The 27,188-nt window shown below is 60.8% G+C and overlaps 2 protein-coding genes and 1 long non-coding RNA gene across 19 annotated transcripts in view; 1 reads left to right on the top strand and 2 right to left on the bottom strand.

The window, feature by feature from the left end:
• MAST3 (microtubule associated serine/threonine kinase 3) overlaps positions 1 to 21,373 on the bottom strand; it is a 24,652-nt gene extending 3,279 nt beyond the window's left edge. The window contains exons 1-27 of one of the 13 annotated variants that reach the window (XM_065042457.1): positions 21,074 to 21,373; positions 17,708 to 17,739; positions 16,768 to 17,184; positions 16,164 to 16,244; positions 9,672 to 9,760; positions 9,206 to 9,278; positions 9,077 to 9,097; positions 8,087 to 8,165; positions 7,559 to 7,716; positions 7,081 to 7,156; positions 6,557 to 6,766; positions 6,374 to 6,475; positions 5,831 to 5,963; positions 5,263 to 5,330; positions 4,819 to 4,904; positions 4,471 to 4,679; positions 4,025 to 4,163; positions 3,692 to 3,824; positions 3,416 to 3,581; positions 2,987 to 3,088; positions 2,713 to 2,835; positions 1,889 to 1,998; positions 1,630 to 1,778; positions 847 to 1,079; positions 549 to 749; positions 239 to 465; positions 5 to 127 (exon numbers count right to left, since the gene is read on the bottom strand). In XM_065042457.1, the coding sequence (XP_064898529.1) occupies positions 5 to 127; positions 239 to 465; positions 549 to 749; positions 847 to 1,079; positions 1,630 to 1,778; positions 1,889 to 1,998; positions 2,713 to 2,835; positions 2,987 to 3,088; positions 3,416 to 3,581; positions 3,692 to 3,824; positions 4,025 to 4,163; positions 4,471 to 4,679; positions 4,819 to 4,904; positions 5,263 to 5,330; positions 5,831 to 5,963; positions 6,374 to 6,475; positions 6,557 to 6,766; positions 7,081 to 7,156; positions 7,559 to 7,716; positions 8,087 to 8,165; positions 9,077 to 9,097; positions 9,206 to 9,278; positions 9,672 to 9,760; positions 16,164 to 16,244; positions 16,768 to 17,184; positions 17,708 to 17,739; positions 21,074 to 21,226 (3,693 nt within the window). In that variant the 5' untranslated portion in view covers positions 21,227 to 21,373. Of the gene's footprint in view, positions 1 to 4; positions 128 to 238; positions 466 to 548; positions 750 to 846; positions 1,080 to 1,629; positions 1,779 to 1,888; positions 1,999 to 2,712; positions 2,836 to 2,986; positions 3,089 to 3,415; positions 3,582 to 3,691; positions 3,825 to 4,024; positions 4,164 to 4,470; positions 4,680 to 4,818; positions 4,905 to 5,262; positions 5,331 to 5,830; positions 5,964 to 6,373; positions 6,476 to 6,556; positions 6,767 to 7,080; positions 7,157 to 7,558; positions 7,717 to 8,086; positions 8,166 to 9,076; positions 9,098 to 9,205; positions 9,279 to 9,671; positions 9,761 to 12,935; positions 13,904 to 14,311; positions 14,549 to 16,163; positions 16,245 to 16,767; positions 17,185 to 17,707; positions 17,740 to 18,870; positions 19,092 to 20,006; positions 21,052 to 21,073 lie in introns of those variants that run through there. The other 12 variants (XM_065042446.1, XM_065042448.1, XM_065042447.1 and 9 more) reach the window with 12 other exon arrangements.
• IL12RB1 (interleukin 12 receptor subunit beta 1) lies at positions 21,225 to 25,842 on the top strand. Of its 5 annotated transcripts, none has more exons than XM_065042500.1 (15): positions 21,225 to 21,468; positions 21,796 to 21,940; positions 22,066 to 22,235; positions 22,308 to 22,459; positions 22,933 to 22,969; positions 23,130 to 23,240; positions 23,324 to 23,406; positions 23,488 to 23,704; positions 23,783 to 23,953; positions 24,028 to 24,129; positions 24,232 to 24,378; positions 24,462 to 24,611; positions 24,734 to 24,830; positions 24,901 to 24,985; positions 25,070 to 25,842. In XM_065042500.1, the coding sequence occupies exons 1-15, from the start codon at positions 21,225 to 21,227 to the stop codon at positions 25,445 to 25,447; spliced, it is 2,289 nt and encodes a 762-aa protein (XP_064898572.1). In that variant the 3' UTR covers positions 25,448 to 25,842. The 5 variants fall into 5 exon arrangements, with proteins under 5 accessions (XP_064898572.1, XP_064898573.1, XP_064898571.1 ...); XM_065042501.1 differs by having other exon boundaries at positions 23,488 to 23,953; positions 25,070 to 25,176; positions 25,261 to 25,842; XM_065042499.1 differs by having other exon boundaries at positions 21,826 to 21,940; positions 23,488 to 23,953.
• On the bottom strand, positions 25,838 to 27,188 carry LOC110360883 (uncharacterized). The gene is made up of 2 exons (XR_010468297.1): positions 26,841 to 27,188; positions 25,838 to 26,088 (listed from the first exon to the last, which is right to left on the bottom strand). It is a non-coding gene; the product is annotated as an uncharacterized LOC110360883 (long non-coding RNA).

The raw sequence follows: 27,188 nt of genomic DNA, 5'->3' as shown, positions 1-27,188 counted from the left end.
CTACCTTCAGCAGCAGCTCCACGACGTCCCGGTGAACCAAACCCAGCACGGACTCGCCGTTCACGTGGGTGATGAGATCACCCGCCCTCAGCCCCGCTTCCTGCGCCGGGCTCCCCTCTTCCACGCTCTGCAACCAAAACACTGAGATGTTAACGGATGCAAGCCGCAGTTTCCTCCCGGGGTTTTCCCATTGGGAAATGTGACCGGCACCACCCCACGCAGAGCCCAGGCCACCTACCCAGACCATATGGTGGACAGTGTAGACGTCACTGTCCCCCATGTAGACGCGGATGGCGCGCAGGGTGAAGCCGTACTTCTTGCCCGAGCTGTGGATGATGATGGGGGGCCGCAGGCTGGTGATGGCCAGGGATGAGTCCCGGCTCGGGGAGGAGTCGCGGGAAGAGGGGTTGGATGAGAGGGAGTGGGGGGAGATGGGGCTCATCAAGGCGCCGCCGCTGAAATCATCTGTGGGCAGGAAAAGCCGGTTCAGCTCGGGAAAAACACGCGGCAACCGCCACGCGGCGGGACAGACCGCACGGCACACGGACCTGAGGTGATGATGAGGGACAGGGCTGAGACGGAGGCGGATTTGGGGACACGGCCACCCGGCGAGGATCTCTGTCTGTCTGGGATGTCCTTCTGGCTGCCCAGCCGACGGCTCCCGCCCGGCTCCAGGCCCCGAGGAGCCGAGTTTTTGGTGCCGGTGCTGTTGCTCCGGAGGCGGATGCGGTTCAGGCTGGCGAGATCCGCTGCGCAGAGGTGACGAAGGAGAATTTGGGGACATGGAGAAGCCACCCCACACCACCCCAGCTGCCCCCAGAGCATCCCGCACCGGCACCTACATACCGGATAATGCCGACGGCTTCACCATGTTGCCGGTCCCCGTGTCGGCGTCTCCCAGCACAAATTTGGGTCTCTCCGGCTTGGAGGACACCACGCAAGGGCTTTCGTCCTCCGAGGAGAAGGCGAACTTGGGCATGGTGTCCAGGCTGTAGGTGCTGGGCAGCGCGGCGGGGCTGCGGCTGCGCTCGTGCCGGGAGCTGTACGGCGTGGAGCTGCTGGACGTCCAGGAGCGCAGCCTGTGGGGACAGCGCAGGGCTCAGGGCAACCGAACAGGGGTGACAGGGGTGACACCAAACCGCGCAGGAGCCCAGGAGCTGTCCCACCAACACCTTTGCAAACCCTCAGGGCTGGTGAAAACTCCCATTGCCAGCACAAACCCTTGAGGCTGGTACAAATCTTTGATGCTGGTACAAACCCTTGATGCTGATACAAATCCTTGATGTTGGTGCAAACCCTCAATGCTGGCACAAATCCTTGACGCTGGCGCAAACTCTTGGTGCTGGCACAAATCCTCGATGCCAGCACAAATCTTCAATAGCAGCACAAACCCTCAGCGCTGACACAAACCCTCAATGCCAGCACACACGCATAGTCCTGGCACTAATCCTCAATGCCAGCCTAAACCCTTGGTGCCAACACAAACCCTCAGTGATTCTAAAACCCTTGGAGCTGGCACAAATCTTTGATGCCAGCACAAACACTCGATGCTCGTGCAAACAAGGGGTGCCAGCACAAACCCTCGATGCCGGCACAAACCCTTGGTGCATCCCCTGTCTCGGCACGCACCGGGGCTCCGTGCCCGCCAGCCGGCTCCTGTCCTCATCTCCCGAGTGCCGGTCCCATCGCTCCTCTTTGTCCTCGCTGTGACTCCGGTCGGAGGATGACGAGAGGCTGAGGTTGGAGTTGGCCGCCAGGAATTCGGAGCTGCTGTACACCTGAGGAGGAGAGGAGATGTCAGCCAAGAGCAGAAGAATCCCCAGGGACATGGATGCTCAGCACAAGTGCGGCGCCGGCGTTTCAGCTGCCGGAGGAAGGATGGGAGCACCTTGCTGAAGCGATGGGAGCAGGAGGAGAACTGCCCGATCTCCACAGACGATTCCTCGTCGTTGGTTTCTTCATCCTCCGAATCCAAGTGGCGATACCTCTCGGAGCGAGCTGAGAGCGAGAGGCAGAGTCACAGAGTCACGGGGTGCTTGGGGTTGGAGGGACCTCTGGAGATCCCCCATCCAAGCCCTGCTCACGCAGGGTCACTAGAGCAGATCACACAGGATCCCAGGGGGTCTGAATGTCTCAGAGCAGGAGACTCCACACCCGCTCTGGGCAGCCTGGGCCAGGCTCTGGCACCTCCCAGCACCGACGTTTCTTCCCATATGCTGATGGAGCCTCCTGTGTTCCAGTCTGTGCCCGTTGCCCCTCACCCTGGCGTTGGGCACCACTGAACAGAGTCTGGTCCATCCTCTGACACCCACCCTGACATATTGATCCACTGATCAGATCCCTCTCAGCTTCTCTTCTCCAGCTCAACAGCCCCAGCTCTCTCAGTCTCCTCATCACAAAGATGCTCCAGACCCCTCAGCATCTTTGTGTCCCTGTGCAGGGCTCTCTCCAGCAATTCCTTGTCCTTCTTGAACTGGGGAGCCCAGAACTGGACCCAGTACTAAGCCTGGTCCCAAACCCCAGGGAAGTTTTTTGAGGAGAAAATAAGGCGTTTGGTAAGGCTGAGCAGTGTGGCAACAGGACTGCATTTGTTTTGCAACCTGGGTTGTAAAGGGACCAATTTACATCTCCCGTGGGAGCATCCGACCTGTGGCTGGGATAGAGGAATGGTGTGGGGGGGTGAAGGGGAAAAGGGGATGGATTTGGCCTCACTGTCGAAGTAGCTGGTGTCCTCCTCTGACTCCAGCTGCGGGATGAACTCGGCTTTCTGCCGCAGCAGCCCATTCCAGTCCAGGTGCAGGAAGAAGGAATGGTGCTTCACCTCGTGTGCACCCCCTGCCAGGAGAGACACCCTGTCAGGGGGACGGGGGATGCTCCCGTTCCCATCCCAAATGCCATGGTCCCTCCTCCATGCAGAGCAAGTCATAGACTCATGGACTAGTTTGGGTTGGAAGGGACCTTCAAAGCTCATCTAGTCCACGCATACCGGTGCCCAAGCGCTCGAGGGGACACTGTCTCAGCAACCTCATGATCAGGTCCTGGGCGTCTGCGGGAAGAGCCTCGTCCCCTTCCGGCCACATAATTTCATCTGCAGGGAGAAAGGAAAACAAGTTTGGGGCGGCTGGAAGAATTTGGACGTGATGGGGGCTGTGATGATTCAAGGTTGGTGGAGAAGACACTTCTGGGCAAGAGAAGAGTCCCCCAGGAGATTAAAACATCTGCCCAAAGTGGGAAATCAAAGCTTGAGGAGCCTCCTCGCTGTTCAACATTCTCTCTCAAGGAGATGCAACAAAGTGCTGCAAGGAGGGTGAAAATGTAGGTGTGAAATGGAGGAACGAAACTCTCCAGGTGTTGAGGATGGGCCATGACCACTGGGAAGAGCAATCCGAGGAGCAGCGCTGCCACCAACACTCACCGCTGATGACCTGCCCAAAGAGCTCCTCAGGGGTGTCCCCGAAGAAGGGGACGCAGCCCACCAGGAACTCGTAGAGGATGATGCCCATGGCCCACCAGTCGACGGGCTTCCCGTAGCCCTGGATGAGGATGACTTCTGGGGCGATGTACTCCGGGGTGCCACACACCTGCATGGGGAGCAGCAGCTGGTGCCTCTGCAAGGACCTTTGCAGCAGGTCCTGAGGCCATCCCAGTCCCCGGTGACACCAGATCGGCCGAGCGGAGCAGGACCTCGTACCTGCTTGTCCATGAACTCCCGAGTGTCCTTCTCCATGTGCCCTTCGTAGAGGTTTGTGGTCATGTTCATCAAGCCGATCTTTGACAGACCGAAGTCTGTCAGCTTTATGTGGCCCATGGAGGTGATGAGCAAACTGCAAGACAAGACAGACACCCCACGATGATGCTGTTTGCTTCTGAGGAGACCTGTGCAGGACCAGCTGGACCTCAAGGTCTTTGGGCACCAAAAACCCATGACCTCATCCTGCCTTATCCTCTTGGCTTGGATCAGTCCCGCTCTCATCCTCACTCCAACCCAACCCCGTCCTTGCTCAGCCCTGACCCACATCCTCACTTGTCAGGTTTGAGGTCACGGTGGACGATGCCGTAGTTGTGCAGATACTCCAGTGCGAGCACGGTCTCGGCGAAGTACATCTTTGCCATGTCCACAGGCAGCGGGCCCATGTTCTTCAGCAACGTGGCACAATCACCCCCTGTGGGGACATGGGTCCTCCTGAGCATGGGGTGCTCAGAGAGGGCAGAGAGGTCACTGGGAATGGTGACATTGACTCTTCTGCCAAGTAGGATCCCAACCAGACTCTCCTGTCCTCCCTTGGAGCAGCGTTGATCCCCAGGCATGGGGAACAAACTCTCTCCTAGGTGAGCACCACCACCTTCATCAAGGTGAGATGCAGGATCTCCTCATGCTTCCCTCCACTCTTGAAGCAAAGCAGGGCAGGAGATGCCCAGGTGGTGTCTTCAATGCTCAGACATTGATACTCCCCTGAATCCCGTTCTCACCTTCCACGTACTCCATCACCATGCAGAGGTGCCGCTTCGTCTCGAAAGAGCAGAACATGCTGACCACAAAGGGGTTCTCCGCAAAGGTGAGGATGTCCCTCTCCACAAACACCTGCTGGATCTGGTTCCTCAGGATGAGGTTCTGCTTGTTGATCTTCTTCAAGGCGAAGCGCTGCCGCGTCTCCCGGTGCCTCACCAGGTACACGGCCCTAGGAGAGGGCACAACGCTGGACCTCTAAACACGTCCTCTAACGCCAGGACTGACCACGCCGCACCACAAGGCCCAGCCGGGGAGGACTTTGGAGATGTTTAGAGATGGAGACAAGTGTTAGGAACTTCCCAACTCACCCGTAAGCCCCATTGCTGATCAGCTTGATGGTCTCAAAGTCCCCCTCGCAGGGCTTCCTCCGAGGGGCGGTGGCCGAAGGTCGGCTCTGAAGAAGACACGAAAGGTTTTTAATGTATTTGTGCCAGCGCTCTGAGTGCCATCAGCACTTCACCAAGCACCACCAGGTGTCACCTCCGAGTGCTCCTCACTACCAGAGAACACCCCTCTCTGGCCCCTCTCCAGCCACCAGCCCCAAACCAGGAGACGAAGATGCTCTGCAGGTCAAGAGCCCAGAAGCCAGAGGAGGGACTGTGAGAGGTGACACCCAAATAGAGCAGCCACCCTTGGGGACAACCTGAATGAACACCTCGCAGCCTAAGAGAGCAGAGGAGCCGCTTTGGTGTGGGTGACACAGGACAAGGCTGGAGGCAGCAGGTGGGACGGGCAGGTAGGACCATACTCACCTCACAGGTGTCATCGTTCTCCGGTGTAATGGTGTTCCCACTGTCAAAGTGATCCAGTTGCACCATTTCTGCAGAAGACAGGGATGGTTTTCACCTTCTTCATCCTCAGCCCTCACCAAAATAACCCCCCACCAACTACTTTCCCTCCAAGCTTGGAGATTTAGCCACATACTTTGCTCAAGCTATCGGATGGAGAAATCCAGGCCATGGCATTAAGAGGTTCAACACAAGGTTAAACATTTATTTTATATAATTCCCTTTTTCCCATAGTCATCCCCACGTTCTTCAGGAATTATGGTTCCCCTCCCAAGGCTGTGGTTCCCTATAGATTAAGTGCTCTTGAGCTTAATCTGCTTTGCTGAAGTTTGGGAGCCATAACCAGGGATGTGGGGTGGCCTGGGAGACCTGGACATTGTCCTGATCCTGCTGTGACCCACCCCATGACACCAGCTCAGCCCTGCTGGTCCCTCTGCCACCTCCCAGTGCTCATTCACGCACACCAGTGGCCAAACTGGGAGTCCCCATCCCACTGCAGACCTCAAAGCCACCAAGCCAAGTGCTTCCCTACCCTCCAGCGGGTCCTTGACGAGCCCCAGTTGGCTGATGATATAGCGGGGAATATCAGTCTTTATTCCCTGGCCAACTTTCGCGTGTCCCTCCGCAGCTTCCAGGAGGTGGTAAAACTCCTCCGGGTCAAACTCCTGGATGGGGAAAACCAAGTGGAGTTGAGGAGCAAGGCTCTTCCCCACATGAAGGGTTGATGGGAAAAAAACAAAGCCCCAAGAGCTCCTCCTTCCAGCTGCAGGAACCACAGCACAACGGCGAGTGCTTTAGAAATTCAGTGCAAAAACTAAAAAATCCTGAAAAAGGATGAGAAAGCTTGCCGAGAAGTTCACATGTCCCTACTCTGCAAGGAAAAAACAGCTTCTCCTTTCCAAGAAATGGCTTTGATGCTAGGAGTGGTCTCAGCTCCTTGCTACAGCCTGGCCAGGATGGTGAGAAGCAGTGGTTCCCATGGAAACTGTGGATCAGGCAAAGTGGTGAGAAGATGCTTTGTCTTTCATGGTCCATGCAAGACAAGGCACATCAGGAGCTGCCATGTCTTTCTTACCAGGCACTCCAGAAGGCGAGCGGGACGGGAGATGATGATCAGCAGCTTCCTCACCAGCTGGTCAATGAACTTCACCTCCTCGCTCTCCGAACGCTCCTGAGCCTGTTGGAGAGGAGACAGAAACCAGGTGTCTACCGGTGGCCTCAGATGATGACACCGCGCAGGGAACTGCCTCGTACTCACATCTCGGAGCATCTTCTCAAGCTTCTCCTGCAGCTCCATGAAGTAGCGGGAGGTGATGAGAGCTCCCTGGGACTTGGCTAGGCAGTCACGGGCCAGCTCGATGATCTGGTGGTGGATGAAGCCCAACACCCCGTCTGCCAGCGGCAGAGTGCTGCTCGGAGAGAAGTTTGTGATGGTGTCCTGCAGACGTTCTTCCATTTGGGCGGTGGCCTGCAAGGCAGAATGGATGGTGATGCCCAGGAACACGTACCCCCATACCACGTGTTGGGTTTGGCCAGCCAGGATCTCATTCTACCACCTCTTGCTTTGGGTTTGGTCAACTGGGATCTCATGCTACCACCTCCCACAGCTCCAGTATCCATGTGGACATCCTGGCCGCACCTGGAACCCAGCTTCCAGCAGGCTGGAAGAGCTCCACCAGAGTCTCCAGAGACTGGTGTATCCACCCGTGCATTCTGGAGCAGATGCTGTCAGGAGGCTAAGGAGGCACTAACATGCTCGTCCTCCCTGGTCCCAGCAGTTACCTTGGGGAACCGCTCCTTGTAGACATGGTTCATCATCACAACCTCATTATCAAATGTTCCACTCGTCCGTCCAGGGCTGCGGAGTGAGGAAACCAGCTGCGTTACAAGGTCCAAGTCCTTTCCATCTATGCAAATAGCTGCTGCTTCTGGAGACTAATTTGTTCCCTCCTCTCAACTCCCGATCCCAAGCGTTAAAGCTCATCTGAGTGGAGCCAATAGCTCATCTGCCACGAGCAGGGACATCTTCACCAGCTCAGGTTGCTCAGAGCCCCGTCCAGCCTGGCCTGGGATGTCTCCAGGGATGGTTCATCCACCACCTCTCTGGGTAACTTTGGCCAGGCTCTCACCACCCTGGTGTCAAAAATGTATTAAATCCCAGGAACAGCTCCTGAGAGGAGCAGAGGACGCGCTGGACGTCCCAGCACCCAGTGCATCATCCCAGCAGCACCGTGGATGCTCCTCATGGTGGGTGCTGTACCTGAGGCTCCGGGACCGCGGGCGCAGGCAGGGCGAGTGCCGGCCCTCCTCGTCCGTGACGCTCTCCGTACTGCGGAAATGCTTAGAAAGGAAATGCAGCTCGTCGGGGGTGGGCTGGTACGGCAGCTGGTGCAGGCGCTCCTGGGAGGATGAGGACGACTGGAAAAGAAGAGGGATGCTGGACATCAGGAGATGGAGATGACCACGAGGGAAAGATTCCTCAGAGCCTCTTAGGAGGCTGAAACACCAATGGGCAGCACCAGGGATGAATAACACCCAGGGACGCAGTAACGCTCAGGGGTGCTCTGACATCTGGGGATGCCATAACACCCAGGGATACTGCAAAGCCATTCACCAAACTCTACGCCTTTCTTAAAAGCACATTTGGAAAGCACAAAGTGGCTAAAGCGCATGGTCCCCTTGAAATGGAGGGGCTGCCTCAGAACTGATGGGGCCTGAGGAGGTATTTAATGAAAAATCAAAGGTTTTGGGTTCTTCTTGCCCGCTGCCATGAGAAAGCAAACGTTACCGAGACAGTGGAGCTGGGGGTGTTGGTCCCGTAGCCAGAGGAGGGGAGCGAAGCCAGTGACCACCTTCTGCCATCAGCCCTGTGAGTGCAAACGCGCCCGTCACATACAGGGAAAAAAACCAACATCTAAATGCAAATAACATCAGAGCGATAAGGATGGGGAGGAGGATCCAGGTTTGGCTGGAATAATAAACCCTGAAATCTCTTTTCAGCATGGACTGAAATTGGGTGAAATGAGAGGGGTTTGCAGGCGAGCGGGCGGGTTGTTCTGCAGAAGAGAAAAGGAACAGTGGAATCCGGTTTTTAGTCGGACTAAACTTCAGCCTCCTGGGGCTTTGTCCTGGGAGAAATGGGGATTTCTAAAGCCCCATCCCAAGACAACAGGCGCCGCGGAGCTGAGCCCGGTTATAAACAGGAAGGCGACCGCTCGTACGTAGGCGAATGTTTCCTCCCGGAGACGTTTGTAAGGGACGGGGCAATGTCCAGGTCAAGACAAGGACCTTCACCTCCCGCTTCCCGTGGGAGCCGAGGGCGGCGGGAGCCGGACGGGTGCCGGATTTGGCACCGCATCACCACGTGCCCTCACCGCCGGCCGGCTCGCAGCCCCCTGCTTTGGCTTTCTGCTCTGTTACAAGCGTGAAAAGCATCCGTGAGCCTCCAGCTTTTTTCCATGGGATGATCGATGGGTTAACATCAGCTGTCCGCCCTCCCCATGTGTGCAATTAATTAATTAGCTAAACAGGATTTTGGCAGCTGTGCGGGATAGGGAGGGGATGCAGCAAGATCTGCTCCACGGGGACCTGGCCAAGCAGCATCTGAGCTGGGAATAGGGACAGTGTGATGGGAACGGGGACATTTCTGTCCCTGGAGCTGCAGGGGACCCAGTCTAAGTGCAAAATCTACCACCTGGGGATGCACTTAATGAAGGGCCATGCTGACGTGGGGCAGACGTCTCCCCAAAGGCAGCCCCGGCGTGTCCCTGGTGCTCACCTGTCAGTCCGAGGAGCATGGCTGGGGAGAAGAAACAAAAGCAAAGACAAAGAATGAAAACATATCCCAGCTGTTGAGTTAGAATTATTAGGGAATGTTAATGGTGTGGGATGAGGGCTGGGGGCTCACCTGCGAGCAAAGGGGAAGTTGACGGAGGTGCTGGCGGAGAAGTTGCGCGGGCTGTCCAAGGGGCTGCTCCCGGCTGTGGGGAGGGAAGGGGGGAAGTCTCAGAATCACTGTGGTTGGAAAAACCCCTCAAGACCACGGAGTCCAATCATAACCCACCCCCAGCACTGCCCCATGTCCTGAGAACCTCATGTCCGTCTGTCCAGCCCTCCAGGGCTGGTGACTCCAGCACTGCCCTGGGCAGCCTGTTCCAATGCCCCACAGCCCTTTGGGGAAGAAATTGTTCCGTGAGGGAAAAAGGGGATAAATCATTTCTCAAGCTATTGCCTCCTGGAAAAGGCACCCAAGGCCAGGAGAGAGCCCACTGCTGCTAACAAGATGCTGAAGAAGTAGAAGACACCCCCCCACAAAAAAAATATTGTGGTAATTTTGAGAGATGCTCAACCCACCCCCTGGGACGTCTCTTTACCTGTCGGCACAGAGAGGGGGGACAGAGGCCGGGAGAGGGTCGGAGAGGGGGTTCCCACCACTAAGCTCTTCCTATTGCTGCTTCGGCAACTAGGGGAGAAAAAGAGGCAATTAATTTGCAGAAGGAAAGGGCAGGTTTGGGCACGAACGGGCCCATGGTGCCCTGTGCCAGGGGATGTGGCTGTTGTCACCCCATCCATTAGGGCTCTCCTGCTGCAGGGGAGGTCTGTCCCTGGTTCAGCGCTGCCGGAGATGGGACAATGGGGTTATTTTTAATGACAAACCGTCTCGCCAAGGTCCCACTTCTGGTTTTGGCTCGCTGGGGGGAACAGAGCAGCAGCCCCCGGGCACATCGCCGAGGGCAGGAATAGAAAAAGGGATGTAAAAGGGGGAAGCGATGGAAATGCCCAGGCGGCTTCAGGCCACAACGCGACCTGCTCCATCGCCTGGAAAACGCCCCCAGTTCTGATACATCTCCTTATATTGGGCAGTCCCCATGTCACAGTGGGGACCCCTCTGTCACTAAACACCATCTGCAGCCCATTTTAACCCTCTTTAAAACATGATCAGCTCATTTAAGTTCTTTCCCTCTGCCAAGGGGGAACTGCAGATATTTCCAGCACAGAGTAGCAGCTCAAGCGCCAGGACGACCTTCCCCTTCCTCTATCTGCGCTTCCTCGGGCTGCAAATTCTGCACAGATGACGCTAAATTTCCTCGCTGGGCCGGTAACAGGAACCCGCACGGGTACCTCTAATTAAAGGACATCGTTTAACATCAGATATACCCACAAAATCAAAAGGATTAACCCGAGGCAAAGGGATTCTCCCCGTATCCAAAACTGGGAGCCCCAACTCTTCTGCTTGAGAATCTTCTTGCTTAAACACTGGCTTGAGCACCCATTGCAGCACCCGCGGCTGCAGACTCACAGCCCAGCACCCACTGCCGGAGCGAGAGCAAAACCGCAGCTCCGGATGGGAAACCGAGGCACAGCAAGCAAACCCGCCACGAGCAGAGGCTCAGCACCCAGCAAGCACCAGCTTCGCCGTTCCACTGTGCACATGCGTCCCCGTCCCGCAGCGCGGGGGACACCCCAGGGACCAGGGGCTCACTCCCTGCACGGGAGGTTTCATTTTGGAAGTGAAAATGTATCTTTAACGAAGCAAGTTCCAGCCGTGGTGACACAGAGAGAGGCCGATGTTTCCTGTTTCCGTGTGCTCCACCCTCGGCTCCGCAACCATCTTGCACCACTTCACCCCCCCCGCTTCGCCCCATGCATCATCTCCAGCTGGTTCCCATCCTTCGCGCACAGAAACCTCGGGCTGGAAACAAGCCCCGGGGTAGAGAGGAGCTGCCGAGCCCCGGAGACAGGAGCTGGGGCTGCTGCCCTCTGCCTCCATCACCGAATTGCACATTTGGTACCAAAAATGGAGTGGAAAAATCACTGTCAGCATCTCCCGCGCTGCTCACGCTGAGGCCGCCTTGGTGCTGCTGTTGCCATCCAGCATGTATTTCAAAGGATGTGGAAAGTGTGTGACAGAATCACACAGGGTGGTTGGGGTTGGAGGGACCTCTGGAGATCCCCCATCCAAGCCCTGCTCACGCAGGGTCACCCAGCAGATCACACAGGATCCCAGGGGGTCTGAATGTCTCAGAGAAGGAGACTCCACACCCGCTCTGGGCAGCCTGGGCCAGGCTCTGGCACCTCCCAGCACAGACGTTTCTCCCCATATTCTGATGGAGCCTCCTGTGTTCCAGTCTGTGCCCGTTGCCCCTCACCCTGGCGTTGGGCACCACTGAACAGAGTCTGGTCCATCCTCTGACACCCACCCTGACATATTGATCCACTGACCAGATCCCTCTCAGCTTCTCTTCTCCAGCTCAACAGCCCCAGCTCTCTGTCTCCTCATCACAAAGATGCTCCAGACCCCTCAGCACCTTTGTGTCCCTGTGCTGGGCTCTCTCCTTGTCTTTCTTAAACTGAGGAGCCCAGAACTGGTCCCAGTTCTGCAGATGGGGCCTCCCCAGAGCAGAACAGAAGGGGAAGAACAACCTCCCTGGAGCTACTGCCCACACTCTTCCTCACGCACCCCACAAACCATTGGCCTTTGTGGCCACAAGGACGTGTTGGTGGCTCGTGGTCACCCTGGTGTCCCTCAGAGCTCCCAGCTCTTTCTCCGCAGAGCTGCTTTCCAGCAGGTCAAACCCAACCTGTGCTGGTGCGTGGATCGAGACGAGTGGTTTTGGGTATCAAAGAGTCAGCACCGTGCGATACCGAGGGTCACGCCAACATCACCGGGAAAACCACGGAGGGGCTGTAGCATCCCGCATCTCTCCCGCAGCATCCCACCCTGCAGGCTTCCCAGGACGACCAAGCACCACGTGCCAGGTGCCAGCCTGGCAACGGGGGGAAAAAAACAGGCAAAAAGCCGTCGTTTTGGAGCAAAACGGGTGCAGGGTGGTGGGAGAAGCGTGGCAGCAAGGGCAGGGTCGGGGCGATAAGGGAGAAGGCGCAGTCTCAAAGGGCAGGCGGGTGGCTCCGCTCCCAGCTACGTGATTCAGAGCACGAGTTTCTGCTCCCGGCTCCCTTCTTCACGTGGGTGCAGAGAACACTTTTCCTCTGTATCCCCCCAAAACGGGCGCACAGTGCTTAAATGCCTAGAGATTTAGGGAAGGGCTATGGATCACCACATCCTGGAAAAATCATCTTCCAGTGGGATAAGCTTGTGTTTAATGTTGAAGTGCGCTGAACCAAGGAGCCGCATCGCTAAGTTTCTCCATGACATTTCTTCTCTGTGGCTTGGGACGGCGCCGAACTGGGGATGGAGGCTGGGATGGGGGAGGCTGGGAACCGGGGTCTGGATGGGGAAATGCACCACGCTGCCTCGTACAGGCCAGACGACCCCACCACATCGTCACAACAACCCCAGCACATCGTCACAACAACCCCACCAGGCACCCGGCATCACTCTGCGGAGCCACCCTGGCCCCTCAACCCACCCCAGCCAAAAACCTGGCACTGCGGATGCTCTTATTAACCCACCCCAGCCAGAAACCTGGCACCACGGATGCTCTTATTAACCCACCCTGGAGCACTGAGCAAAATCCCAAATCCTCACAGGGAATCATGGGGTGCCAAGTTGCATCAAGACTTATTTATCTCTTTGCGCTGCAAGAAAACAACCTAAAGAAGCCGCCCTGCTCCTCAGGACTCATCCCCGCGTGTCCCCATGCCACAGTTTCCCATCAGTGGGTAGGAAATGGTACCTGTTACACTTGCTGGCACGTTTTCCTGCGGTGTACAAGGCGTGAACAGCCACGGGCAGCATCCACGGGGGAGAAGAGCCCCATCAAGCACTGAACCGCCGACCGTTCTGCCCTGCACCAGCCAGCCCAGCATCCCCCGTGGGAAATTAGGATCCCTCAGACCTCTTAATCCCACTTAAATAACATCATCTGCTTTCTGCCCACTGTAAAATAGGCCAGACCAGTTCTCACCATGGATTCTAGGAATACCAATGAAAGAAGAGCAAATCCTTCTGCCCTTCATGAGAATTACAGCCTCATCACGCTCAGCTGGACACAGATGACTGCCTGGATCATCTCTCCAATTACACATCTCTCCCAGGGCCCCTTTGGTTCAGCCACCCCAGGTTGGAAAACCCCATCCAACGCCTTTTCTCGTTTATTAAGCATCCCCCCGGCCCATCCCCAGGTGCTGTTAGCAGTAATTCCTGCAGCCTGGGGGAAGCAGGTGCCTCACGGGGCCGCGATCGGTGCTGGGTGGATTCATTTGCTAAGCAACCGTGTCGCTTTGTGCCAGCCCACGGTAATATGGAGAGACATTGACAATGGGAATATCTCCACTCTGCCTCCGCGCTGTCTTCAAACACCTTTTTTTCATATCAAGCCAGGGAAGGGTTTGAAGCCTCAGTTGGCTACAGCACGCACCCCAAATCTGCTGGACGGAGGTGCCAGCCCCCACTGCCTGCACCTGGGGGGCTCAGCAGGTTCATTACACACCTAATGCATCCCCTAATGCCATGGTACCCTAAAATATGCACCCCCATGGCCCTGGGCTCCCAAACAATGCACCCGCCCCGACGCACAGCACACCCCACCCCAGCAACCTGGGGGCTCTGGGGATGCACTCTCCCCCCGTCCAGTGACCAAAACCCTCCGAAAAGGTGCAGCCATGGTGCACAGCTCCCCTAAGCCACACACCTCGGTGTGCACCCCCAAGTGCACAGACCCCCCCAAACGGTGCACCCCAGGGTGCACCCTGGTGCAAAGTCCACCCAAACCATGCACCTCCGGTTTCCCCCCCCACTGCAAATACCCCCCAAACTCACACACTCCCGTGTGCCCTCTTGGTGCAAACACTCTCCCCCTGCACCCACACACCCCGGTGTGCTCCCTGGTGCAAAGCCCCCCCCAACCCACGCACCCTGGTGCACAGCCCCCCAAAACCGTACACTCCAGTGAGCCCCCCGCATGCATGTTCCCTCCCCTGCAACCCACGCGCGCCGGGGTGCACCTCCGGTGCACAGCCCCCCCAAACCACGCACCCCGGTGCACAGCCGCCACGCCCGGGGGTACACGGCCCCCCCCAACCCACACTCTCCGTGGTGCGCCCCCGGTACCTCTTGGAGCGCTGGAGCAGAGCGCCGGCCGCCCGCTGGCCCCGGTAACCGGGCGGGGCGGCTCCCCAGCAGCTCGGGTCCGACATCCCGGGAGCGCTCGGCCCCGCCGGGGCCCGGTCGCACCCACCGGGACGGCCGGGAGGAGCCGGCGGGGACGCGCGGGGCCGGCAGCGGCGCCGGGGGCTGGGACCGGGGACCGGGGCCGGGCTCCCGCCGCCGCCGCCTCCCGCCGCCGCCCGCCCCTTCCCGCCCGGGTTACCATGGAGACGGGCAGCGCCCCGAAACGGGGTCGGGGTTTCCATGGCAGCACCCCAAAAGGCGGGGGGGAGAATAAGGGGAGCGGAGGAGACTGGGTTGGGGTTATCGGAGAGATGGGGCTGCACCCCAAAATTGGGGTCAGGGTTATCAGAGAGATGGGGCAGCACCCCAAAGTTGGGGTCAGGGTTACCATAGAGATAGGGCAGCACCCCCAAAATGGAGGCTTGATGTTACCATAGAGACACGGCAGCACCCCAAAATGGGGTCAGGGTTACCATGGAGATGCAGCATCTGCTGCTGATGCATTCGAGGGGCACAAATCGCCCCCTCCCCAAATCAGCGGGGGTGGCTCTAAAACCCGGGAGTCCCTTGGGAGGAGCACTCCCCCAGCAGCACCCTGGCAGCCCCGGGACACCATGCTCACACGGCACCCCTGTGGTAGCATCCCGGTAGACACCCCGCAACCCCCCTTCCACGCTGGCTGTCACATTTAATCAGGGAGATCCTGAGCAAAGACCCAGTGACATCCATCCTCCGCCACCCCGGTGACAAAACGTGGCATGGCAGCGAAGCCACCCGAGCCGCACGGCACAGCATCGCCGCACTCACCGGGCACCACCAGCCAGCGCCACAGCCAGAAGTCACCACACTGGGGGTTCAGCCTGGCGAAAGGGCAGCTCTGAGAGCGGCAGCACCGAGAGCGGCAGCACCTCCTGCCCGGCGGCTGCGAGACTCCAGCACGTGGAGGCACCCATGGGTGCTGCCAGGCTGCCCGTCCTCATCCCCATCCCAAGCACGCCAAAAACGCCCTCCCCAAGGCATTAGCTGAGCAGTTGCATGGCCATGCATGTTTTCCCATGTGCAGCAGTCACTGTGGGCAAGGGGCAGCCAGCCAGGGCTGGCGGGGGGAGCGCAGCAGGCAGGGCCCCTGCGCAGGCAGAGTGCAGGCAGCACCCTGGCTCCTGCCTGCAACAAATGGCTCTGCCGGTTGCTGAGCAGTGGCAGAGCTCCCCACCGGGTCCCTCCCCACCCAGCACCAGCCAGGTGATGGATGGAGGCACCCGGTGTGACCCATGGGTGCCAGGCAGGTCATGGCTTTGCCCCATGGGGTGTGACAGCCAGGTGCCAGCACACGCGCTGCACCTTGTCCCCGGGGCAGAGCTCAGCTGGCACATGCTGCAGGGTCTGGGCACCCGCTCCTGTGATGGGAACACCCAGTGGGGCACCACAAAGTGGCATCTTGGATGGGGAGCACCCATGCCCTAGGGCAGCCCTCCCTCCCCTTCCCACACAGCAAAACAGAAAAGGCGGCGAGGGAGGATTCCTGGGTGGGATGGAGGCGCCATACCCGCTCCCACCCTGCTCCCGAGTGGTCAGGCCACTTTTGGGGTGCACAGGGCTGGGGACAGACTCCGGCCACATTACCTCATGCTTTCCCCAGAAGACAGTGCTGCTTTTGGGGCCCCCCAAGGCACTCCTGGTGGGGGGACCCACCTCGCTGCCCCCATCTCCACCTCTTCCCCTTCCCTGCACGGTCCCTTCTGCCCCAGTGCTGGCAGCCACAGTGCCTGGGGATGGTCTGGGGGTGTCTTACCTCCAGGGGTGCAGGGTTAGTAAGGGGCTGCAGGGGCTGCAGGGGCTCAGCAGCGTCGGGCTCTGGCTGCACGGAGACAAGCTGCAAGGCAAGACGTGCCGGCATGGCGTCAGCCGTGCCGGTGGGCACCCCCGTGGCACAGCCCCCAACCAGGCTGGGGATCCGGAGGGGGCCCAAGAGCAGAGGTAGAAAGGGCTGGAGAGGGGACAAGGACTGAGGGGCAGGCAGGGCAGGGAGGGGGGAGTGGGGCAGAGCTGAAGGGGGAGCACAGGGGACAGCAGGGACACTTTGGGGTCTAAGGCTGCGAAGGGGAAGACAGCAGGTGGTCTGGTCCTGCCAGAGGGGCATCACAGGGTCTCCGGTGCTGTGGGTGCAGGAGGAAGGGCTGGGACCTGGAGCCTGGGGGTGGGAATGCACTGGGATGGAGATGGACCAGGGTGGGGGTGCTCTGGGATGGGGTTGGACAGGGATGAAGATGCTCTGGGATAGGGACAGACAGGGATGAAGATGCTCCGGGATAGGGATGGACCAGGATGGGGACGCAGCAGGACGAGGATACCCCGGGGCCCCGCCGCCCGCCCCCGGGGGCCGGTACCGGCGCTACCTGCCCCAGTCCTGACTCACTCCAAGGTCAGCGAGGGGATCTTCAGCCTGTCCCGCCGCGACTTCATGCCGCCGCCGCCCCGCTCCGCTCCCCGCGCCGCCGCCGCCCCGGCTGCCCCCGCGCTGGGCGGCTCCCGCGGGCGGGCGGCAGCGGCGGCCCCGCCGGGGCTCCGTGCTCGGCCCGCCGGGCCCGGGCCCGCCCCTGCGGCTCGGCTCGGCAAGGCTCGGCTCGGCAAGGCTCGGCTCGGCAGCCCCCGAACCCCCGACCTGGTCCAGCGGCAGCCCTGATCCCGATCGGCCCCGGGATGTGCCGGTGCTGAGACACCACAGCTCCACCAGCACAGCTCCAGTACGGCCCCAGTACGGCTCCAGTGCACCCCAACACAGCCTCAGTATGGCACCAACATCCCGCTGGTGCCTTCCCAGAACAGCCCAGTGACAAACCCAGTGCCAAGAGCCCCCTGTGTTACCTCCGCAACACCCCAAAACACCCTGGAACTGCCCCAGTACAGCCCCACACACAAACTGAGTAACAGCCCAATACACAACCCCAGCACAGCTTCACAACAGCCTCCTACCACACCCCAGTACACCCCAGTACTGCTTAGAACATCCCAGAACACCCTGATACATGTGCAGCAGATCACAGCACAGCCCGATACACCCCAGTACCACTTAGAACACCCCAGTACAGCCCAACACACCCCAATACACCTGCAGCAGAGCGCAGCACACCCCAGTACACCCCAGCACATGCACAATCAGGTCCCTCCACTATCAGAAAATATGGCGATGCCACCCTGGATTTGGGCACCACAAGCTCCAGTGCCATCCAACACCCGTTCCCTCTGTGCCCCGTGGTGCCAGTGCCACATCCCCAAGTGCGTCCCTCCCGGTGACACCCCGGCCCACACCCCGGGTGGCCCAGCTCGGGGACTTACGCTCTTCCACGGCGTGGCAGGCTCAGCTCCTTCTGCAAGGAGGAAAGCGAGAAGCAGAGTCAGAGCGTGGCCACAGGTGTTGGGGTGTACCCCATGTGGGACCCCCACCTCCCACCAGCGCCTGGCAGCACCCCCACTGCCCTTGGCACCCAGGTGTCACTGCAGCATCGCTCCCCCTCACCGTGCCCAGGGTGCCCCAGCTCTGCTGTGTGGGATGGGGGTGACAAATCACCCACCCATGCTCAGCGCAAGGGGACATCTCCTTCCAAAGTCCCAAGGCTGGTGGCCCCAGGCTTGAGGACTCATGGGTGGTGGAGCAGGAGCAGCACTGAGCTGCAGGGCTGGAGCGTGGCCCTGCGGTGGTGGCTGTGCCCTGTCCCCCACGCTGTCCCCCTGTCCCCAGCTGTGGGAAGCAGCCCACAGCCCCCACGCTGTTTATTTTTCCAGCCGCTGAGAATATTTCTTGCCAGAGCTGTTTGCTCGCAGGTGCTGCAACAGGACAAAGGGCAGTCGTGTGGGCAGGAGCCCTGGCCCACGCCGTCCTCCCACTACGGTGGGCACCAGCTGGTTCTGGCACAGCCCCCGTGCCCACCCATGTGCCACCGGGCATGTCACAGGGCATGGCACCGATCCCACGGGCACGCTGCGAGGGGCACAGTGTGAAGGGAGCAGTGTGAGCCCTGGCACTCCATGGGGTGGTGGCACGTGTGGCAGGTGCTAATGCCCCATCATCGCTCTGACCCTGCGCCCACCAGCCCCATACCCCGAAACAGCTTAACCACGTTCCTGACACGGGCAGGGAGCTCCCTGTGGGCAGGGACTGCTGCCACCTACAAGGGGACACATGGCAGCACCCACGTACCTCACACCCCTCGGGGTACCCCCGCCCCATCCCGCAGCCCACACTGCACAGCCCCTGCGGAAATCCCGGGGTTGGGACACGCTGCAACACAGTGATGCAGCAGCATTGCCATGGCAACGGGTGACATCACGCCTGGGCGCACAGGGACTCGAGTGTGTATTTGCCCCCGGGGGTGGCGCGGGTGCATGGGGTGGGTGCCTGGGGTGAACGTGGGTGTCCAAGCGCCACCCAGCATCACTGGGTGACCTGAGCCTTGTCCCCCATACTCAGTCCTGTCCCACAGCGCAGCCTCTCCACCCACCTGTGGGTGCAATGAGGGTGCAGAGTGGTCCTGTGGCACCCAACACCCATCATTGCTGGGGGCTCCCTGGCCACGCTGCATCCCCTAGGACAGCCAGGGTGTCCCCTGAGAGCCCTAGGGACCTGCATGGGGCAGTGCCACAGGGCCAGAACACACAGGGTGCCCCATACACCCATCCAGCACAGTGCATCTCCCACCATCCGGGATTAACCATCAGCTGATCCCTGTGGGGACAGCGTCAGGGATGCCATCAGGGACAGTATCAGCCCAGCATTTCGGGATTATCATCCCCTTCCCACCCCTCCCACCACGGGGATGCCGGCACGCAGCCAGGGCCCCAGGGCTCTCCTGTCCCCAGGGAGTGACACCCAGGGCCAAGAGCCCCGAACTCCACGGCTGTGGCTGCGAGCGGCTGCGTTGGCGGGGAGGCAGCTCCAGCGAGAGCTCTTTCCCGCGGGGGAGCGTGCAGTGGAGCGCAGCCGCCCCGCGGAGCTGCCAGCTCGGATGAAGGCAGCGCCGTGCCATCCTCCAACCGCCCCGACAGCTCGGGCTGGGCCCCCCCGGTTACTGCAGCCCCGCTCTGCAGATGGAGACGGAGGTGGGAGGTCACCTGGAAAATCAGGCTCAGCGCTCAGCCCTGCAAACTGGGGGGCTGCGGTTGTCACCCCTCTGAGCATGGCAGCGGGTGCTGGGGAGCAGGTGCGGGATTGGTACCCCTTGGCCTGCCCGGAGCAGGAACACAGGGTGATGGAGGGGGCGGCTGCTCGGAGGAGTAAATGGGCGCTGGCACAGCGGTTCGGCACACAGATGGGCCAGAGGGACCACGGTGCTCCCAAGGAGCCCTCAGCGCCCGCACGGGCGGGTGTCCCCCCCAGCACCCCCACCTCTTGCATGCAGCACCCTGAGACCCCAACTCCCGCCCCTCACTCACAGCACCCACTTCTTCACGCACACACAGAGCACCCAACTCCTACACACAGCACCCACTTCTTGCACCCACAGCACCCATCTCCAGCACCCACCCCTTGCACACTCGCACCCAGAGCACCCACCTCCCCGCAGCCTCACGGGGGCTGCGCTCCCCCCGCTTCCCTCCCGCCCCCGCCGGGCGCCGGTGCCCCGTTCCCGGTGCTCACCTGGAGGCCCCGCCGCCGCAGGATGCTGGACTCGTCCATCCCGCCGCCGCCGCCTCCCGCTGCGCCCGCTCCGCCCGGTCCGCCCCTCCCGGTCCGCCCGGTGCGCCCGGGGCGCCGCCCAGCGGCCCCACCGCGTCACCGGACGCGCATCAGCATCGAGCCCGGGGCTGGCACGGTACGGGGCCGACACCGCATGGCACGGGGCTGGCACTGCGTGGCACGGGGCTGGCACACTATGCCCGGTTTTGAGCAGCCCAGAGTGACAGGGTCTGGCACAGCATTGGCACGGTGCGCCTGACACGGCACAGCCCGGCTGTACAACCTGGCTACAGCCCCCCCAGCTTGTTGTGGTCCAGCCAAGATCTGTCCTGCAGCCAGCACAGCCCAGCATGGCACGGCCCAGCGTAGTACAGTACAGCACAGCCTGGCCTGGTTTAGCGGGGCACGGCACAGCTGTGTACAGCACGGTCCTGCTGTACGTTTTGGCGTGGCAAAGCACTGCATGGCCCAGTTTGGTCCAGTATGGTGTGTACCCTAAGCTGGGAGGGGACACAGAGTGAGGCAAGAGGTGCCAGGGGACTCCCTGTGCCCACACCTTGGCAATGGCCGTGGCAGTGGGACAGAGGGGTCCCGGCAGCGCTGCCCCGGCACAGGGACATTCCCACCACCACCCGGCCCCGAGCAAAAGCCTCACAAGGGGACACTTTCTGCAGGAACAAGGGGACTCTGTGCGCGGCCCTCGGTGCCACCCGTCTCCGCCATCCCGGCGTCACCCGCCCCGTCATGCGGCTGCCGCTGTCCCGGTGACACCGCGCTTTCACGCCTCACTGGGGCTTTGTTTGCGGCTGCAGGGGACAAGCTGTGCTGGGGATGGGCACAAACAGCCCAATTTTGGGGACAGACACACGCACACGCCGCCAAAAACCTGAACAACCCCTCAAGCTTGGAGCAGCCACTCAAGATCCCCCCTGTTAAGGGCAGGGGATCGAAAACACACTGTGAAGGTTGCATTAAAAAAAATAGAAAGCCAAAAACCCTCAAAACCCCACGCCGCCTCTTTCGCTTACCTTGCGCTTCTCGGCGGGCCGGGCGCGCGGCGTGGCCGGGGCACGCGGTGCACCCAGGGCAGGGTTTGGCCAGGTCCCGGCAGGCGCGCTTGCAGAAAAAAAGGGGAATATTTTTGGTTGCTTTCTCTTTTGCTTTTGGTAAAAGCCAGGCATGCAATCACGCCCCGCGCTCTGCCCTGCATGGGAACGGCCGCCTTTTGGCGAGTTTTTAGCAGAAGAGGAAACGCCGGGTGCGGGGAGCTGTGCCGAGCGCCGAGCCGGGGAGAGGCACCCACTGGGTGCCAGGGGATTGGGCAGGCAGGGAGGGCTCTGGAGCCCTGGATGCAGTGCGGGACACCCCAAGCGCCCGATGCTGGGGTGGCTGCTGGCGGCGCTGGCGGCGCTGGCGTGGGGCGGTAAGTGCTGCTGCGGCACCGGGAGATGAGAGATAACTTCAGAGAACTTTCAATGAATGATTCTGGGGGTGATAAGGCTCGGGGAGCTGGCGCTGAGATGGAGATGCTCCCCTAAAACCACGGGGACACAGTAAAACCGGGTGAATCCCCGCCGGCAGCAGGGTGAGGGGCACCAGCCAGAACCGCATCCCTGGGGAGGGGGGAAATAGTGTTTTTTGGATGGGAATCACCCACATGGCTGCTCTGGTCCTCTGTTGAGTAATGCAGTGATGGTTACGCTGATGCTCCATCCCAGCCTTGCCCAACCTGATGGGTTTTGGGGTGCAGGACCGCCCCAGCCACCACCCTCTCTCACAGGCACCGCCATGGCCCCCGGCTTCTCCTGCTGGAAGCAATGCAGCCCCCTTCCGTTCCGCTGCTCCTGGCCACCGTACGGCCCCCCCGGCAACACCTCCTACCTCCTGACTCTCTGGTGAGTGGGGCACCGTGTCCTGGGGACCCCGTGGGAAGTGTCCTGACACGAGGGGACACATGGGACATGCGCCCTCTGCATCCCAAGCCCCATCCCGTTCTGAACTTGAACCTGCCCCCCCGCAGCTACACATCGCCCAGGCTGTGCCGGGAGTTCGAGGCGGGGGCGAGGACAATGTACACCCTGAATCACCGGCGCATTTACGTCCTCACCAACGTCACAGCCTGGGTGGAGGCACGCTGGGGGGGCCACGTCCACCGGACCCCCAACATCACCCTGTACCTCAACGAGGCTCGTAAGTGCCCGCGGGGCTGGGCCATGTGCCAGCACCGGCACCGATAACCACGAGATATTCTCATCCTTACAGTCAAGCCAAACCCACCGCCCGCCACGGTGCCCTTCACCAAGAGCGGTGGGCGGCTACGGCTGCAGGTGCCACGGCCACCGTGCCACCGCAGGGGACAGCCACCCCAGCGGGAGGCTCGGTTCCGGAGGATGGGCAACCATGGCTGGACACAGGTAAAAAACACCATTTGCCAGAGCTGGTGGTGACCAACGGGATGGTCAGTAGCATCACGGCATCCCAGGGATGCGGTGATGCCACTGTCCCCCCCACCCTATCTACATCCCATCTGTTTCGTGGCGTTATCAGCTCTGCCCCATCCTCCCGGCCACGGGATCCCGCTGCTGCCCGTAACGGGATCAGTTCATGGGGATTACACAGGCAAACCCCTGGATTAGACTAATGACGACAGCGGATGCAATCTGGCCGCTTCTCTGTACTGATACCCGCCACGGCTGGGGGCCCCCACCCCTGTCCAGTAGCACCAGGAGGGTCTCAGGGTCAAGGGGACCCTCCTGGTTACTGTGTCCCCCCACCCTGTGTAGCTCTCCCACGCCCAGGGTGCTCAGGAGACACAGGGCAGCATCTGCTTTTCTGTCCCAGTAACATACTGGTTTTACTGGGCCTCTGTCCCTGATTCTCTCTGCAGGTGACATGCGAGGCAGTGACGGATGAGGACGACACAGGTCAGTTTAGCCTGTAGGGATGAGCATCTCCTGGGGGTGCTCCCAGGTCCTGATGGGGGGCTCTGCCCTGTGCCCCCCAACACCCCTCAGCATCCTGAAATGGCCGAAAGCTGGGGAAAAGGGGGTGTCCCCCCAGCCTGACCCTGTCACCCCTCTGCAGTGACCTGTGCCCTGGGAGGGGACGGTGCCTTTGAGGTCCAGCTCCGGCACAAGCCCCCCCACTGGAGCAGCTACTGGAGTGACTGGAGCGGCTCCATCTTCGTCCCCGGGGGTGAGGAAGAGGAGGGGGAGCGGGTGGGATCCCAGCAGATCCCAAAACACCACCAGTCCAGCCCGGGCTCCTTCCTCTTGTAGAAATCCTGGAGAGCCCAGCACTGAGCTACCAACTGGGAGAACTGGGGCCCGCTGGGCAGCGGGTGCTGCAGCTGGGCTGGCAGGTACTGTCACAACCCCAGGGACCCTCCTGGGTGTCCACTCATGAATTTCGCCCACCAAACTGCCCCTTACCCATCCCGCAGCGAGCCCCCGAGGAGCAGGGGAACGTCACCTACACGCTGCGCACCCACATGCCAGCGTGCGGCTGCACCGAGGAGGACACAGTGGAGCTGGGGACAGAGGTGACAGCCCACAACCTCACCCTCTCTGGCGCCGAGTACCAAATCCTGCTGACCGCGGCCAATGCTGCCGGGACAGGGCTACCACGGCAGCTCCTCGTACCGGCAGCGCGGCACTCAGGTACCTGCCCCGCAGCCTGGGGGTTATTTTCCACCCGGCGGGATGCCAGCCATCCCTTGTACTCCTCATTTCATCCAGATCTTGGCTTCAAGAACATCAGCGTGGTGGGCAGTGCCGTGACGGTGCAGTGGGAAGCACCCAGCGCCGGTTTGGCGTCCTGCTTCGAGCAGCAACCGCTGCAGGGAGCCGCAAAACGGGGCGTTTGCACCCAGCGGGAGTTCCCTGCCAAGAGCATCCACGTGGAGAGAGGTAAAGGAGAACCCACCTGTCCCAGGGATGGGTCCTGGTGAGGGTTTAACCAGTGTCACCGGTTCCTGCCACAGGAGCGCTGGACACACCAGCGTGTCATCGCCTGGCCGTGCACGGCTGGTCCCCGGCACGGGGCTGGGCCACCTTTGCCCTGCACCATCACTACGCCAGCAACGGTACGTATGGAAACACGGAGCATCCCCGGCACCCCGATTAACTGCAAAACAGGGTTCCTAAAACACCTCTCCGTTGTTTCGCACTCCTGTCACCACGTGCAGCATCACCCGCTCTGCCCATCCGCATCAACACCAGCACCAGCGATGCCACCGTTGTTCTCCAGTGGAGCCCGTCCCCTCGTGCCACCTGTCCCGGCGTGCTGGTCAAGTACGTCATCTGCCACGCGGCTGAGGGGGACAATGTGACCTGTGAGTAGGACCCACTGTCCCCATGGGGCAGGAGGAGGGGGGGATACCACCAGGCTACCGCCTGCTCGTTATCGTTTACCCAGACGCTGAAGCAGACGCCGCAGCGTCACACTTCACCCTCCAAAACCTCCGGCCCGGCACGGCGCACAGGGTGGGCGTTCAGGAGGTGACAGCAGAGAGCAAAGGGACCTGCGGGACTTGGTGGCGCTTCCAGACCAAGGCGCTGGGTAACGGTTGGAGACGCCATCCCCTCCCCAGTCCCCATGGGGCACTCACGCTTGCTCCAAAACGGCTCCCGTGGCCCACCCAGGGGTGCTGGGGACTATCTCCACAACCCAGCCGTGCCTGTCCCCAGGTCCCCAGGGAGCAGCGTGGAAATCCAACCTGAAGTACCTGGGCATCCTGCTCTGTGTCCCCACTGTGGCTGCCGTCTACCAGCTGAGCAAAAAGAGGTGACAGCAGCACCCTCACCCCCCTCCCTGCTCCCCCAGTTCCCTCCCCTCACCAGCACCCCCTCCCCAGGGCTCGGCGCCTCCTCTTCCCCCCACTGCCCGAGCCGGTGGGCAGCAAAGCCATTGAGTTCACCGCCGGTGAAACTGCGAGCCAGGTGAGATGCGGGAGGGGACGGATCCTGCGCCCTGTGCATGGCACTGGCAGGGGACGTCCCACCCCAAACACATCTGTCCCTTAGTGCCACCCCCGTCCGGGCTTCTTGGAGCCATCGGAGAGGTTCAGCCTGGCCGAGCTGCTGCTGACAGAGCCGAATCTCGGCAAGGAGATGAACGATGCCGGCACACGGTCAGGCACGCCGCAACCCAGCCCCACCGTGGCACAAAAACCGGTGACGGTGTCTCCGCCAGAGCTGCCGTTCACCTACCGCAGGCAGGAGATGCTGAGCCCGCCTGGATTTGAACCTCATGGCAGCACTGAGGAAGAGGAGGAGGAGGAAGGGGGAAGGCAAGTGGTGCACCAGCCACTGGTCCCCATCGCCCTGCTCATCTCCGACAAACCCGTCATCATCCGGGACCAGGCGGGATGGGACCTTGTGCTGGAGGAGCCGCTGCCGTAGCCAGCGCCGGAATGGACGGCAAGAAGGGTCCTGGGGACGCCAAACACCCACAGGGGACACGGAGCACCCACCCCACGTGTTCACGGTCACACCAGCACTTTCTGTGGGGTTTCCTGGTTCCCAGGACGTGGAAGGCGATGTCTCCAGCCTCAGCATCACACGGGAGCTGGATCTGGCCCCGCACTCCCCAGCCTCAGGATTTTATCTGTGATAAATGACGCGGGAAGGTGGTTGTAGGATCTGGCTGAGTGGGGAGGAGAAGGAGGAATTGCCCCCGGCCTCCTGCCACAGCCAAGGCCGGCGTCACCCCCGCCCCGGCGATGTGGGGCACAAACAGCCTGGACACGCGCTCGCGAAAAGGTTGAAATATGTGCAAAAAATAGAAATATGTGCAAAAAATAGAAATATGTGCAAAAATTCCAGAAGTGAAATGCACAGGGCAGCGGGGCAGAGGTGGTTCCCTGCTCTGATCTGCAGCCTGTGGGACTGGGGGTGACCCGGGTGGCAGGGCCCCCCCAGCACTCCTCCGTGGGGCCGCCCCGGCACCTCTGGCCTGATGTGAGGCAGAGCTGGAGACGCAGGGTGGTTTGTGGTCTGTGTGCCTGCGCCGGGCCCGGCGGCGTCAGCGCTCACTGCTGAGACTGCAAAAAAAGTAAAAAGGGGAAAAAAAAAAGATAGAAATGAGGTTAGCAGCGCGGGGAAGTCCCGGCAAAGGCAGCACCGGCGCTCGGCTCGGCCTCCCCACTGCCGCTTTTAGTCCCGGTTTGCGTTTTGCAAGTATTTGACCAAAACGACGCTCGCGGCACCAGCACGTGCAGCGGGACCGCGTGGACGCGACCGGGGACAAAGCACCGGAGACCGCTTTGAGCCCCATGTCCCCCCCCGCTGTGGTTGGGTTGGATTTACGGCTCTTCCCAGTGATCAGGAATGGCTGTGATGGTGCCGTTCCCATGGTGGGGGGTCCCCGATGGCTGCGACCTCCCATTGCCATCGTGCCACTGGTGTCCGGCACCGGGCGCCCTGGTGTCCCAGTTGCTGGTGGAGCCACAAGGTGGCACCAGCCCTGCGTCCCCACGGCGTGTCCCCACCTCCCGACACAGCAAACCTGCCGTTCCCTCCCCACAGACCCCCCCAAGCCGCCGGCAGCTTCTCGGCTATGAATCAACAGGTTTATACGGCAGCGTCTTGGCCATGAACCAACAGGTTTATACGGAAGCATTGCGATCAAAGCCCCAGCCCTAAACCCCCTGCATCGCAGCAGCTCCATCCTCACTCCCCAGATCCCCAGGGATCTACTGGGGGTCAGGGATCCCGCACCCTCCCAGCTCCAGAATCCCAGCTGGAGCGATCGTATTGGGGGATTTTACTGGGATTTGGGTGATTCAGGGCTCACCAGGCCAGTCACGTGCAGAGGAAATATTCGGTTACCGGCGCGAGCGCGCACTCAGGTTTCAGCACTGGCTCCTGTTTACAGCCCATGTTGAGGGTGAATTCATTTGGCAAACGAAGCGGCACCGGGGTCACCGCTCGGCGCAGTCTGTGGTAAACACATTGTCCGGCTCGGGGCCAGCGCCGGCAGTGGTTAATCATCCCCGCGCACGGAACGAGGTCACGCTGGGACAGCCCGTCCCGAAAAACACCCCAGGGAGACGGGGGGGATGGGAGAACCCCCCATCGCCACCCTCCAGGGACCCATTCCACCCGTGGTGCTGCTCGTGTCCCCCCAGATGACTCCAGGGAC

The sequence above is a fragment of the Columba livia genome, chromosome 27, assembly GCF_036013475.1.
Source record: "Columba livia isolate bColLiv1 breed racing homer chromosome 27, bColLiv1.pat.W.v2, whole genome shotgun sequence".
NCBI lineage: Eukaryota > Metazoa > Chordata > Aves > Columbiformes > Columbidae > Columba > Columba livia.
Note: the sequence above shows the minus strand (reverse complement) of the source record. Positions and strands in the feature narration are given on the sequence as shown.